The sequence below is a fragment of the Lissotriton helveticus genome, chromosome 7, assembly GCF_964261635.1.
Source record: "Lissotriton helveticus chromosome 7, aLisHel1.1, whole genome shotgun sequence".
Taxonomy (NCBI): Eukaryota; Metazoa; Chordata; class Amphibia; order Caudata; family Salamandridae; genus Lissotriton; species Lissotriton helveticus.
This window is the reverse complement of record NC_136068.1, coordinates 766,970,855-766,985,792: the sequence shown is the minus strand read 5'-3', so window position 1 is coordinate 766,985,792 and position 14,938 is coordinate 766,970,855. Positions and strand designations below refer to the sequence as shown.

The window sequence follows — 14,938 nt, the reverse complement described above, 5'->3', positions numbered from 1 at the left end:
AACGTTTCCTTTTTGAGGAAGTAGTTGAGGGCTTGTAGATATAGGATAGGAGGAAGGCCCTTGTCCTTTTTCGGGACCAGAGGGTTCTGCCGCTACTTCTGGTGGCGGAACCCTCTCTTTGGCTCCCTTTCTTGGCCAAGAGAGTCATGACTTCATCCTGAAGCAAAATTAGATGATTCTCTGTCAGCCGGCCGTAAGATGGAGACATGGAGGGATGGAGGGAGGGAGAGGGTAGAATCAAAAGGGAGAGGGTAGAATCAAAAGGGAGAGAGTAGCCAAGTCAGACTATCTGGAGAATACACCTGTCTGACGTTATGATCTACCAGTGGTGAAGGTGATGGCTGATCCGGTCATCAACTGGCCACCCATGATCCAGAAGGGCAAGACTAGGTGGGTTTGGAAGCTGAGGCTGCAGTGAGGGTGGTGGATAGACCCAACCTCTGGCCAGCCGACCCACGACATTGGAATGAGCTGCGCCCACGGAGGCGGTGGACCACACGTTCTTTTTGCTAGGGTAGGGCTAGCACGGCCACGAAAGACAGACTGTGGACGAGAGGCCCAAGGTCCTGGCCGTAGCCCATGGGTCTTTAAAGAGCTCCAGCGCAATGTCTGCCTCGTCTCTGAAGAGAAGCGTGCCATCAAAGGGCAAGTCAATGAGAGAGGCCTGGACCTCACCAGAAAAGTCAGAAGTTCTCAACAAGGCGTGGCATCGAACAGTCACCGTCAAATCGCTCTGCCCAGCATTCGGTCGTGTTGAGACCACAACGGATGGCAAGCTTTGCTGCATCCCTCCCTTCTGACACTTCTTGGGAGAGGATGGCCCAGGACTCCTCCGGGATCTGTGGCAGCAGTTGCGCAACCGTTTCCCACAAGGAGAGGGAATAACGGCCCAATAAGCATGCAGTTTTCACCGACTGCAATGCAAGGCTAGTGAAAGAAAATAGATTTTCTTACCCCAATTATCCAGACTCTTGGATTCCCTGTCTGGGGGAGCGGAAGGATACGCGCAAAGGGAGGTAGAGGCATGGACCACCAATCTCTCTGGGGTAGGTGGGTAGTGAGGAAGCTAGGGTCACCCAGAGCTGGGTGGTTGTGGCTGGCAATTGTCCTATTCATAGGAGCCCTGGTGCTGGGCTTGGACCCGGTTCCCAATTGGACATCTGAAAGGGCCACAATAAAGGACAGCAAGGGTTCCGAAGAGAAGACACCAGGAGGCAGGACCTCAATCAAGATAATAGTCTTGGCCACCATGGAAGGGAGCTGAACATCCAGGACCTCAGCCGCCCTTCGCACCACCACAGGAAATGACACTCCCTCTACCATAACCACGGCAGGAGGGGAAAAAAGAATGCCACAATCTCGAGGTGTCCAATCCACTGGCCTCTCCCAATTCCTAATACCAGTCCATTTCATGATAAGGCTGGTCTTATAAAAGGTCCAGCGACCTCTCCCAATCATCACTGCTAGCCCCTCTGAATAGGGATCAGGAAATGACTGAGGACAGTATCGGCGTCTGGCGCCGTGGTAACGGCTCCAGGTAATCAGGCATCAGAATGGAGCTGGCGCCGCGGCGCCGGGAGCATCGGCTCCAAGGAAGTGCAATGGCACGACTGGCGCCGGACCAGATCCATTCCCTATCTGTAGGGGAACAAAAGCGTCAGGCCGCCAGTGCAGAACCTGATGGAGCCCCTGCTGACCCCACGGGGCCTTAAGGTGCCTCGTAGGGTTAGGCTGCCCAAAACAATTATGCTCATGGCCTCATATAACCCTCTCAAGTAGGCAGGGGTCGCTCTGGCTCCCAGAAAATCAGGGAGACTTGAGGTTCCTCCGTCAAGTTAGCCTTCGGATGGGAAGAAGTCAAAGCACGCTTCGACTTCTTGTGCTTGGTGCAACTCTTACCCGAGTGTCCAAAGATGTTGAGTTGGACGAAGAGGACTTGGGAGCCCTTGGGCAATGCCCAGACCTTCCTCTCAACCCTGGTTGTGAGGGAGATCTCCTAGGAGTCATGCCAACCGCCCCTCCACAAGAAGCTTAACGGACCCCTCCCTCAAAACTTTCGGAACTATAGTTCGCCAGTCAGAGCAGGACTTCGAGTCGTGGTCATGCTCCAAGCACAACAGGCAAACCAGGTGCGGGTCCATCACCAATGTGGTACATTGACCCGCCGCACAGTTGAAACCCAGAAGTCTTCCTAGACTGGAGGAAAAAAACTAAACATCAACAAGGGGTCAACAAAAGTACAAAAAAAGACCCTGTCAAAAAGCAGCAGAAGGTAGCTCTCTTCACGGATCAGCACTTGACTGACATGGAAAGAAAAGAACTGACATCAGCGCATCAAGGTGGCACCGATATAGGTGATGAGAACGTCAGTTCCGGCACGAACGACGCTGATGACGTCACGTGGAGTCGACCTCCGCCACCTACCTGCACGCAGGAGCATTGCTCGAAGAAATATCTCCAGGATCCAGTCTGACACCTGGAAAATTCAAAGTTAAGGACCTGCGGCTAGGTGTCTTTATCAGATATAAAGGCGCCAAGTTTGAATACCAAAATCAGTAGCATTCAGATAGATAATATGTTTAACTGCTATCTACAGAACTATGACTCAGCAGCAAGAGCTTTACGAAAAGGAGGCAAGATTGCTATTCGTAGAAGCACTAAAGTTCTAGTTTGAAAAAACAAGCAAGACTTTTTAACTTGTTTCTGCAAGTGCTCTCTACTTGCATTTATTTTCACCCATGAGATACAAAAATAACTCCAAAATTTTACTGTTGCCTAACTCAATGGTACTCATGCTATCAACCATAAAATAATGAAAATCCAATTCCGTAGATTTCAAACCAGCAGCTTACCAAAAGATCACAACCATATGTACTTGAATTCCTAAGCCAACCAATAATTATTTTTCAAGTAAACAATAAGACAATAAGGTAACCCGAACACAGACTGGAAACTTAAGGACCTCGTGGGTTCCGTTACAAATGTATAAACGCAAAAAGACAACAAATGCTGGTGGCTACTTTTTGGATCAGAGACATAACCATAATTTCCCAAACTGCACGACATCCAAGCGAGTTCTCACTTTTGTCTATCTATAACGAGAGACAGAGCATGGCGTTTATTAGAATAGGGTAACAAATGGTAGATGGGGAACAGCGTCAGAGAAGAGCATAAGTCAAAGATCTACAGCTGAACCAACACTATGTTATAAAGATGTAAACCAACACCATTACTCATAACAAGCATTTGCAATGCAATAGGTCTCTCAGCATTAAAGTTTGAGTTATTGGCATTGTATATGACAATGTGTTGCATTACATTTTTAGCAAAGTCTGTATTGGTGTATAAAGATGATTTGCAAGATGATAGCTGTTGCAAAATATTAAGAAATGTTGGCAATAATATTATATTATAATAATATTGTAAGTTACTGTTGTACTTATAAGCATTTTGGTAGCGCATAGTGATGTTGTGGTGCTCCTGAGTGATGCTGTGGTGGTGCTGAGTGATGCTGTGGTGATAGGATAGATAGTGAGGGCGAAAGATAGATAGAGGGAGGGCGAGAGAGAGATAGAGGGAGGCCGAGAGAGAGATAGAGGGAGGCCGACACATAGGTCGTTATCGGAGGGTAGGTGTCAAAGGGTGAGTGACATCACTTCCACTATCCCGGAACGCACCTAGCAGGAGGTCAGCGTCAGACTAAGTCACAATGCTAACTGCAACGGGTGAGAATCAGTTGATGGTTTGACAGCAAAGCGTTATTTAGGATGCGGTACTTGCAGTCCCTAACCACAACATGCCTTTCTTCCCTCCCTGTGCAGTGCATAAAAGTTTCACTGGCAGGAAAATAAAGGTAAGCGAGAACCATCTGCCTCAACTCCTCCTTTGAGCAAAAGTCTCTCAAACGCATAAACAGGGACCCAGCCTCTGGTGGGAGGGAATGAGTCAATTCACAGCGATGGAGACAGTAGACTACGAATGTTGGAGAATGCCCTAATAAATTTGGGAGCAGAACGTATGGGGAAAGTAAAGGTCATACATGGCCTGACTGATGACTTTGGGGAAGCCCCGGGGTTGAGGCCCTCACCATGCCAAGCAACGATTGTGGAGAGGGGGTTGTGTGACCGGCGCCTGGAAATAGGCCTGGAATACTGGGTTTGACCCTATGCGCTGGGCGAACTCTGAATGGTTCAATATGTATACTGCAATACAACTGTGGATGTGCTGTGAGATTATTGCATGTATGGATTTGTTTTTATTGCATGTTATTTTTGCAAAACAGTAAAAATATTTTTTAAAGAGTGCCCTTGAGTTGAGCAATCAAAGCCTTTTATTTGACCACATGAAAACAATTTAATTTGAGGTATGTTCTCGCTAAATGGAGTCCATAATTATTCCTAGCTCCCTAGAAGTGTGTGCCTCGTTTAGGGGGGAGAAGTCAGAATGGTTAGCGCAGTTACTGTGTAAAGTTATAAATTGGATCTGTGTAAAATTGAGAATCTAATACAGTCAGTGCTGCATTTTCATTAGTTAATATTGGAATGTTTTTGCCCCCAAAACGATTGCAGTTTTAAAGTTAAGAAAATTAACTGCTTTTCTTTTGTCGTGTTACAAGCTTTTATGCATACTTTTACCCCTTCCCCTTTTTTATGCTGTTCGGGGACAATGTGAGGTCTTAGTACGGCCAGCAGAGCTGGGGATGAGTTGGTCACATTTCAGATTAGAGATTAGACAATTTTCGCTCATCGAGTAGAAGCATGAGTTGACAATTTTATGTCTGCCTCGCGGACGTGTTATGAGCACTGACCTTTCCTGGCATGCTAATTTGTTATTTGTGTAGCGTTTACTAACTTTACCACAGCACAGGGGCGCTTTCTTAATCTGGGCGCTCATTAGCATGTTTCATTGCAATGGCCCCTAAACTTGCACATACATGCCGTTTTACTGGTAAAACTGTACAGCGCACAATGGTAAGTAGAAATCGGCTTTCAGCAAATATTTCATTTTCATTTGCGTATCACCAACATAATTCACTTTACAAAATCCTCTTTAAATCATCAGTCTGTCAGAAGACCTCTATCCGACTGTTAACAAGGATGGTTATTGTGGGGGTGCTTCAGCAGCCCTGCAACCGTACTTCCAAAGTGGGTTCCACGTTTGTACACATGCATATGAACCCTAATCCTGTCCCGTATTTCAGTCCTCCAAGCACAGCCGTACATCCTCTGTACACCGCACTTTAGCGGCTTTGGACAACTGAACGGTCTTTTGCAGGACCGTGAAATACAGTGCTGCGCGCGGTGCCTGGACTTCGGGATACTGCCGTAAACCATCGAAGGAGGAAGGAGGGGGCCGCTCAAGGTTAGGGCGACCAGAAACAAAGAGCACGTCAGCAAAGCTTTTATCAGCGCCACGCGCCTCTCTGCAGACGCCCCCTGCATTCCACGAGGCGCGCGACGCGATCCGGTCCTTTCTGCCATGCTGCGGAGAAAAGACCTGGCCGTGCACAACGTCACCCTATGGGGAAACGCTGCGCGCGGCCAGGTCTTGTCGAAACACTGGTTTTTGAGCTGAGACGACAACTATAGTTCTCGCTTCGAGATCGCGCTTTTAGCGCGTTCGTCGTAGCGAGACCTAAAAAGTATTATTTCGCCAGCTTCTTTTAATCGACCGCTGATATGACTTCAGAACACTACAATCCACTACCTTTAGTAGTTAGACATTCATCATCGGTAAGCCTAAAGCAGCATCAATAAGGTGAGCTTCAGTTTGTTTGTTGGTGCACCTGTACCTCTTGCAAAAGATTTTAGTTCGAAAAACAAACACATTCGGTGGAGATCATAACACAAAACACGTCGACTGAAGTAACAGGTCACCATGATGTTCAAGCCGTCATCAAGAGAGACAGCTTCTTAGAAATCAGGCCTCACATTCCCTGTGTGCTAAAATGGTTCCAATAACATGACCCTGCAGAGAGACGTCGGCGCGTGGCCACCGGCTGACGTCTGGCCTGGGCCTCCGCGGCAGCCAATGGATCAGGGCAGCTCTGACAGGCTCTGGCCCCCTGGTGCTTCCCGCGTGAGGCACTGCGCGCGCGAGCTCTAAAACGAGCGGCCGTGAGTTAACACCAGTACCACGAGGCTGCACTTCGGCACAGCTGAGGCTCTTTTTGATGAACCTTCAGACGTCCACTGCAGGTGTGCTGCCTGGGTCCTTGCGACTGAAAGCAGGATGTAGGCAGTGTACCAAGAGGAAGGATGCCTGCCGGTAAAGTTGTTGTCACATACCTCAAACAGGAGCTGCTGTCTGCATCAGGCCATCGTGCTAACGGGTGCCATGCTAGTGCCATCTCTGAAATGTCAGGCATTTACAGGATTACAAATGGGAAAGTTGTCCATCCTGTTAAACCACCATATTTAAGGAGTCAGGGGTACCTCCTTTTAAAAACGAAAGATCTATATAAATACATAGGAGCTCCAACTAATTCACTTGAGAATCCACAAGATAGGAAGCGGACAATTTAAACTAGGAATATAAGAAACGTATCTGCAAGAAATCCAACTGACAATCACAAGGCTGTATCTAAAGCAGTAAAGACAGCATTGCTCATGGTGTCTATGATGCAATGAATTAATCAAATCAAACGCGATCTTCTAACCAGTATCACTTACCTGAAGGGTTTTGGTGGCAATATGCTAAAGCGGGTTTTGTCCAAAATTTTCCTGATTCGGTTCCTTCCTCCAGACACAGTGTTTGCTTTTATTTTTTTGTTGGTTTTCTCACAAGGAAACATCTGCTCCATGTCGGCGGGCAGATCTGGGATAGAAAAGCGATTGCTTTTCTTCTCAGCAATTTTCGGAATATGAGGTCCGCCATTCTTTTTCTCTTGCGCTGTTCTGCTGAGAAGTTCCTTAAACACTGCAAGTAAATAAGCACAGTAAGAAATACTGGCATAAACCTGCGATGCATCAATATCAATTGCAGTTGACAATCACTACAACCGTTCCTCCAAAAACTATTTTCAAATGTCAAGTCAATGCATTATTATATTAATTCACCAAAGCTAGACTTCCGCCACAACGACACTCATTTTAGTTCTGTTGAATCTTTAATGACAGTATTCTTTCAGCCGTGATGGTGACAGCAAAATATTCCAACACGACCATAGAGTTAACTTGAGTGCTGAAGCAACTAATTCACTTTAAATCAAAGCACTGGTGTTGCACCTTGCACCCACTTTCCACCAGCACCTCTCTTTGCTGCCTGCTGACTGGATATTAAAATGATAAAGCTGCAAGAAACTCACTCTGGAATCGAGAGGACACTCACAGTGACCTACAAACATTAAGTAAATACATATGCCTCATAAATCAATTAGTCTGGGTGAATGTGTTTGGTTAGAAATGAAAAGGGAAACACAAAATCAATTGGGATAGGTATTTAATATCACAAAAGATCACTGCATCCTTGCAGCTTATAGGAAGATTTGGTGAGCTCTGCTACCTACAAAAATCCCTAGTTGTGTACAGTACATACCAACGAGTGGAGTAACACCCTCTTGTCAGAGAAACTTATACAAGCCCACAATACAAGGTATATAAATGCTATAGGTGTGTCTTGTCGTTTAGATGTTTCACCTGAGTCCTCACTATTTGGCAGCGTAAGATGTCTAATGATAAAACAGATTTTAAAAAGAAAGTGGTGTGGGGTAGGAGCACTGTGCAACAAGAAACAAATTAAATGATGGGGAACGTCATAATGTTTGGATTTAAATTTACAGTTATCACAGAACGATAAAGAGAAATGCAGTACTCCCTATGCATTCACAACTTAAGCGTTTATTGATATTTTTAGTAAGACATTCATGAGTTGCTGGAGTTTGAGGATTAGTTTAGCTGACATTCATACAAAGTGGATGACATTCTTACCAAGTGGCCATCATTCTGAGCACCCCCAATCTGAGAACGCAGACATACTTCTCTAACAACTACTTGCAAACTAACACCTTATTGGATAACGTCACAGTCACAAGGCTAAACAGTCTTTCTCTGTTACATGTCAATTATCTAATCTCCACAACAGACTTCGCAATATTCGACGCAACTGCTTTGTCCTGTAATGACACAGCTGGAGTGTAACATCTTGCTATTTGCCAGCATGCATTGAACCAGTGTCAATGGCATACATTCTTGCAAAAGAACCAGCAAAGCAGTGATTTAAAGAAACTGGTTCGTAGATCAGTTTGGGGCATCAAGGGAACTGAATGTTGGCAGCCTGCCACATGTGAAAAAACACAGAAGTAGTCAGGAAATCATTAAGGAAAAATACATTATACTGTATTCAAACTGCTACTGTAATGAGTATTGTAACAAATACCAATTATGACAAATGAGTATGGTGCTTGAAGGTAACATAATTACACAAAGTGCCCACTACTACAGAGCTAAAAACTGTAATTGCTTTAAGAATTCGATTTTTTTAATGTGCTTTAGAGAATGCAATGTCCAACAGTGAGGTGTTCAACAACCATGGTTAGACCTACCAGTATTTAGCCAACGTTATTTAGTTATGCCAAGTCATACAAACATTTCTTACGTTAATATCAGTCACCCGGTGACTGTGCGGACAAAAGAATAATCAGGGTCAAAGCACATTAGGTACAGTGTTTAGCTCTCTAGGTGGTCCATCCTTTGAAGTTGGTTGAGGGGCTTGTCCTTGCCTATGTGGGTACACTCCTCTCTCAAACGCAGAGTGCGCGTTGGCACCCAGGCCGGCCTGGCAGTAAGCCCAGAGGCTGCATGCCAGACACTGAAAATATAAAGGGCAATAGGGAAAACAATCAAGGCGAAGAGCAGAAGTATTTCTGAAGTAACCCCTGGGTGGGTAAAGCTCGCAGAGTCAGGGTGAGGGCTCAGTATATGAGGGTGAGGGGCATGAGACTCAGTGTTAAAGATGGAGGGTAAGGGTGGGTGTGTGGGGAGTGGCCTATAGCTCAAATTGTGACTATTGCAAGGGCTAAATGTTGATTTGCTCCACATTCCGCCCATCATTGTTTGTCTTTTGCTTTCTCGTCCTAGGTGCCCAGGGCAATCCCATACATGGATCCCAGGCTTACTGTGCCACTGGATTCAAGCTAACCTGGCTGATGAGGATGATTCCCTGAAACAGGTCCCAGGATACTGGTTTCTGGTCCAGGGAAGACCTTGCTTGGCAGTTCAGACTGGACTGTTTGCATGAGGAGCAGGATCAAGACTTTTTGCATATGGCTCGGTCTAAACTGGGGTGGCATCATGAGCAAAAGAACAATGGTTTTAACCCAGATATCTTGACTGAGGCTGAATGTTTGATTTGTTCCGCAATCCATCCATCATTTGTGTCTTTTTTACTTTTAGAAAGTGGGAATTTCTCTACTCTTGCTCCTCTATGTGCCTTGCAGCCTGTCCCCGAGACACATCAGGGGTGGGAGACAGCTAGACTTTGAGCATTCCCTCTAGACAGCCACAAACATAGGAAGGGTGGGTATGACAGGGAATTCATCTGCATTCTGATAGGTCTTCCTGAGCAGGAAGAGACTGGGGCTGACACTTACACCTGAATAGGCAGTGTCCTGTTTCCCAAACACAGGGCTGATTACACCCTATTGATATTCAGGAGCCAGGGCTAGGAAGAAAGAACCTGTGTGCACTTCAAAGACCCTTCTTGGAAGTCAGCCCGACTGGCACAACTGAGTATAAGTACTGAGCCTCTGATCCTACCACAAGCACACTATTGGACCTGTGAAGAACTCTGCCAGGAGTAAAGAATGCTGTACTACAAGGATTGCCACTCTGCTTGACTGCTGCTCTGGAAGAACTGCTTTTCTGTGCTGATCCCTGCCCTGCTGAGGAGAAGGACTGGACCCATCTCACCCGCACCCAGAGGGACTCCAAGGGCTTGCCTCTGTTCTGAAGTCTCAGGGCCATCAAATACTTCCTTCAATCCTGCAACAGCACCTGGACCTGGACTTTGCCATCTGGGAGTTCTGCCCTGCCAAGTGGTGCCAATCCAGTCCTAGGCCCTTGAAAGGTGACTTCTGCTGTACAGAACCAACTAACTCAACACAGTGACGACTTTGCAGCGATCGGAACTGACGCATTGCCCTTCTACACCAACATAGGAGCCTATCGTCAACATCGCTTTTTCTAATGACCAGCTCGGCGACGGACAGTGCGGCTTAATGACACCGCCTGCATCGTAAAGGTGTTTGTCGAAGCCTTCATTGCTTGAGTAGATCAGAACCGATGCATCGAGCCTTCAACGCCGATGTTTGCTCCATCCAATGTTCTTTTTCAGTGGAACTTGCGCGAGTCCTGTAGCCAACCTGCCCTCCATCACGGTCAGCCTGAACTTTAGATTTACCCTGGTCCAGCGGACTCAAGTAACCCCTAAGCGCTATTTTTTTCTAAGCACTACTGTTTGCTTTATTCTTCAAAAATTCTTAACTCCGGTTCTACTCATTGAATTTTTGTTGTTTTGGTCTCTTATTACTCACAAAAATATAATCAATTTTTTCAACCCGGTGTGGATTATTTCTGCAGTGTTTTCATTGTTTTACTGTGTGTGTGTGCATGTGTTGCTCAAATACTTTACACATTGCCTCTTTAGATCAACCGGACTGCTCTGCCCCAAGCTACAAGAGGGCGAGCACAGGTTATCTTTTGATGTGTATCTAACTTACCCTGACTAGACTGGTGAGTCCTGCTTGGACAGTGTGCATACCAAAAATCTAATTTCTTCTTTTTTTTGTTAAACTATGCTTTATTAGTTTCTGAAAAATAAACACAAACCCAAAGACACATACAGTGCAAGAGTACAGCTTCACACACATCACAGCGAATACAAAGCAAAGTTTGTTACATACATGGAATCACGTCACCGTAGGTGCCACAACTGTAAAGCATTACGTACAATGGAGCTAAATGTCACCGAGCAAACACATTCAAGAAGGAATACAGTAATTTCTCACTCAGTAGCCATAAACTAAGCAAAGGTAACATCAATCAACATATTTATTCCTCAGTTCAGAGTTACTGTCAACGCTCGAGTCCCCATTCTCATTGAATTTCCCAAGGAATTAGGCCCTGAGCCATACTTCCTCCACCACCCTTTAGTCCGTGCATGACATTCTCATATAGTGTTCCTCCTCCACCCCCCTTTCCAACACGTCCCTCAGTCACTGATCTACTAGCGGAACTTTAGTGCGCGGCCACACAATGCTTCTCCAGGTGGAGGGCCAGCTGTGCCAGTTTATAAAGAATCTTTCTTTCCCAGGGTCTAACCAGCATACCCAATAAGCAAGCGAGAGGTGTGTGCAGAATCGCCATCCTAGTGGCTTTCTGAATACCTGACAACACTTGCCTCCAGTAGGACTGGCACATTGCCAAGCCAAATGGAGAAAAGAAGCACCCATCTCTGCAGTGCATACACTTTGCTCCCCTAGTAGGGTCCATGTTATTCAGTTTATAAGGTGTCACGCAGAAGCGGTGCAAAAAGTGAAAATGCAGCAGCTTGAAACTCTTGTTACGCTTGGACCAAAACAGATGCGCAAGCCCAATCGGCGTCTGAAATGGACTCTCGCACTTCTCTTACCAAAGGCCCTCATGCTATGAACGGCCACTTGTACACATCCACCGTGAGGACCCTGTAAAAAGTGTGATTAAATAGCGCCCCCTCCCCGATCCAATTAGGCCATCAAGGGCCATGGTGCCACAGGGAAATCACTCCATACCTCCCTCGTGACGCTCTCTAGCTTCCCATAGTGTAAGAAGAGGGCTTGTCCGACCTCAAAGGTGTCCTGAACTTCTTGAAAGGTGATAAAGGTTTCTCCGGGATAAAGATCTCCCGCCACCTGACACCGTCCAACTCCTCAGTTTTCCATGGACATGACTGTATCCATAGCTCGAAAGGGAGCAGAACCCCCATTTCTTACATTAGAAGGTTTTTATTTGTTACTGCTTTGAGATGCATTTAACCTTTTGAAGGTATTTAAAGTAGGAGTCCTTCCATACTCCCAACTCCTCCCCAAAGACCACACAAACCTCATCTCTCTCAGCCATGCTCATTTATCAATTGCAGTAAGATACAACATACATGTTTCACTATACGAAAGCCAAATGTGTTTTTGTCAATGCTTGTGAACTACAAAAAGCTCCTATTTAGATACAATTGTCACAATCTTAAGATCCATACATCAACCACGTTACTAGTGTGAAGCTGAAATATGCAATGTAGTGCCTCGATGTGCATCTGCTCCAGACTCAACAAGCAAACGTGTATGTGGCATAGACACTTCATGCAAGTTTCAAACAAACAAAATAGGGTCTGGAACATTTATCCGGAATCCTCCCCCACTCACAGGTGTAAATTACAACAATATAGGGAGTGAACAGGTGTCTTGACTAAGGAACCTGAACCTCTTGCGCCTTCAGATAATGGCACTTTCCTCCTCACCTGCTTTAAAGCACTAGTTAAAGATTGATCTTCATAATCCACCGCTTCCTTTCAACTTGGCATGACTTACTCTGCCTCTTCCTAATCTGCAGGCCTTCACTCACCCCCCCCCCCAACGCATACTGCTCCCCAAAAGGGCCAGAAAAAAAACAACTCTTTTAAGACGTGCCCTTTTTCTTTATTCTTTTTTTTGTACTCTTCTTTGTGGTTTCCTTTTATACCAAGCTGTGAGCAACAAATATCTTTTCTTGCTACTCGTAGCTAAGATATATCGTTGAAGCTCTTTCTCCTCTGTATTTTATCTTTCGTGCAACACAATAAATAAAATCTATTGTTCTAAACTAATACAGAAAAATACACCAGTCTCAGACATGGAAAAATAAAGCCAATATTATGGAGCCACATGGTGGAAAGCACACAGTGGCAGCTCCACAGGCACAAAGACAACACACTACGGAGCGGCGATGAGAACGCAGAACGCAAACTACATGGGAAAGCTACGTATCATGGAAGATATGACAGAGCCAGTAGGAAAAATGGAAGGGACCGGGAAGCCAGTGCTTGATTGGAGAGAAAAAAACGTACGGGTACTCAATGCCAGAGTACCTGCTTCCTTCTAAGAAGTGGCGATACTTCCCAATTGAAAATATTGCACCCTGCCTGAGAAGTGCTGGTGCTCTCTCTTTAAAAATGAAAAAGTGCAGGTACTCAATACCCGACAGTACTGGCCAATTTAAAACACTGACAAAATTGTTTACATGAAGTGAGCACTTGCTTCATATTGACCTGTAGGTAAGTTAAAGCGGTTACTCGCTCCAGCTCAATTAGAGCATCGACTGTCCAGCCTTGTGCTGTACTAAAGCCTTGCACCGAAGAGCCCAGCTCTCTGGGAGCACTTGCACACACACAGCCAGGCCTCGAGTGCGTTCCTTCAGATTTCCCACATATACATTCATTGACACCATTGCTTGGAACTATTTGTAGGCTAGATCTAGAGTTCAGCTGACTAAGGAAAATACACTGAATTTGTCCTGGTGTAATTTTCCAATACTATAATTCAACAGCACTTCAGGTTGCCTGCATTCGTTCAGAGAAGCAACCTGCAGGCAGCGCAGGGGGGTTCTTACTTTTCACATCCAGCTGGGCACAACAGAAAGGTCTGATTTAAAGTGCCATCAGCCCTCCTTTGGTTCAAGTATCATCTTGGGTGGGAGCCATCTAGAGCCCAACACCTAGATGCAAATGTAATGTAATGAGACAAAGCCACACAGCTTATCACTTTACATGTACTTTAAAGAAACAAGATGTGCAATGAGGCTTTTGATTTTGTTCAACTTATGTAAGTGATGTGCAAGCATTGTAAAAATGCAAGATTTATCTGTGTGAATTAGTAATTACACAAATAATGATTTAAATAGCACCTACACATTATTTTTAAATCCGTTTATAGCACTACTCATCCCAGCAAAGGGTGCCAGAGGGCTTTACATCACACACAGACACAATAAATAATACAAGTGTGCAAATTAATCAAAGGAAATGTTCAATAAGACAATGAGGGCTACAACATGTAGCAATCACGTTATTTATTTATTTATTCAGTGTTTTGTATAGCGCGAACTTGACCCCGTATGGTATCAGAGCGCTTCACAGTACAGGACATGATAACTTTTACAGTACAATATTCTATATAGCATTTAATATATTCAAGTCCAGTTCAAAGTTGTCGCAGCCACTTCTCTTGATAAATACTTTAGCACATTTGCAGAATGTAAGACTAGAGGAACCATGTCATCAGGGGACGCAAGAAGCTGTAATGAACAAATGAAATTACTTCTTAGCAAAAAGCGCTTGTGCCTTTAAGCAAAAGGATTTTGGCCAGTCTTGTGTGAATGCTCTGTAATGGTTACGGTAGGAATTTGCTCATTAGAAAGATCTTGGTTTCTTTCTTGAATCATGCGTGGTGGGGTAACCTTCAGATGCCTGAAGGTAGCGAGTTCCATTTTCTCGGTGCAGCACCTGAGAACGCTCCGTCATAAGTTTTTTTGCGGATAATCAATGGCTTCTGCATTAGGTCTCTGGCACTCCTGGACTGTCTGCTTCCCCCGAAATCTCTAATTTCTTTGCTAGCTATCTTGGTGACTTGAGGTGTAGGGCTTTGTGTGCTATACACGCCAGTTTGAGCTGAATTCTGGCTTCATAAGGTAGCTAATTCAGCGCTTTCAGGTGAGTAGAGTATGGTAAAAAAAATGTAACCTGTTATGAGCCTTGTTGCTGCGTTGAGGCAGGCTATTAGAGGTGCTGTTGAAATTTTGGGGAGCCCAGAAAGTGTTGTGCATCCGTATTCGATCCTCGTGATTACTAATGTCTGAACTGCCATTTTGAGGTCTGCAGTTTCGATGAAATGTTTCTATTTCTTAACATGGCTCAGGTGAAATCTAGCATTTCT

At 45.2% G+C, this 14,938-nt stretch overlaps 1 protein-coding gene across 6 annotated transcripts in view; it reads right to left on the bottom strand.

Annotated features, from left to right (window-relative positions):
* RAPGEF6 (Rap guanine nucleotide exchange factor 6) overlaps positions 1 to 14,938 on the bottom strand; it is an 885,786-nt gene that overhangs the window by 99,721 nt on the left and 771,127 nt on the right. For all 6 annotated transcript variants that reach the window (XM_078653140.1, XM_078653141.1, XM_078653136.1 and 3 more), the window contains exon 16: positions 6,672 to 6,918. In XM_078653140.1, coding sequence (XP_078509266.1) covers positions 6,672 to 6,918 — 247 coding nt within the window. The remainder of the gene's footprint in view (positions 1 to 6,671; positions 6,919 to 14,938) is intronic.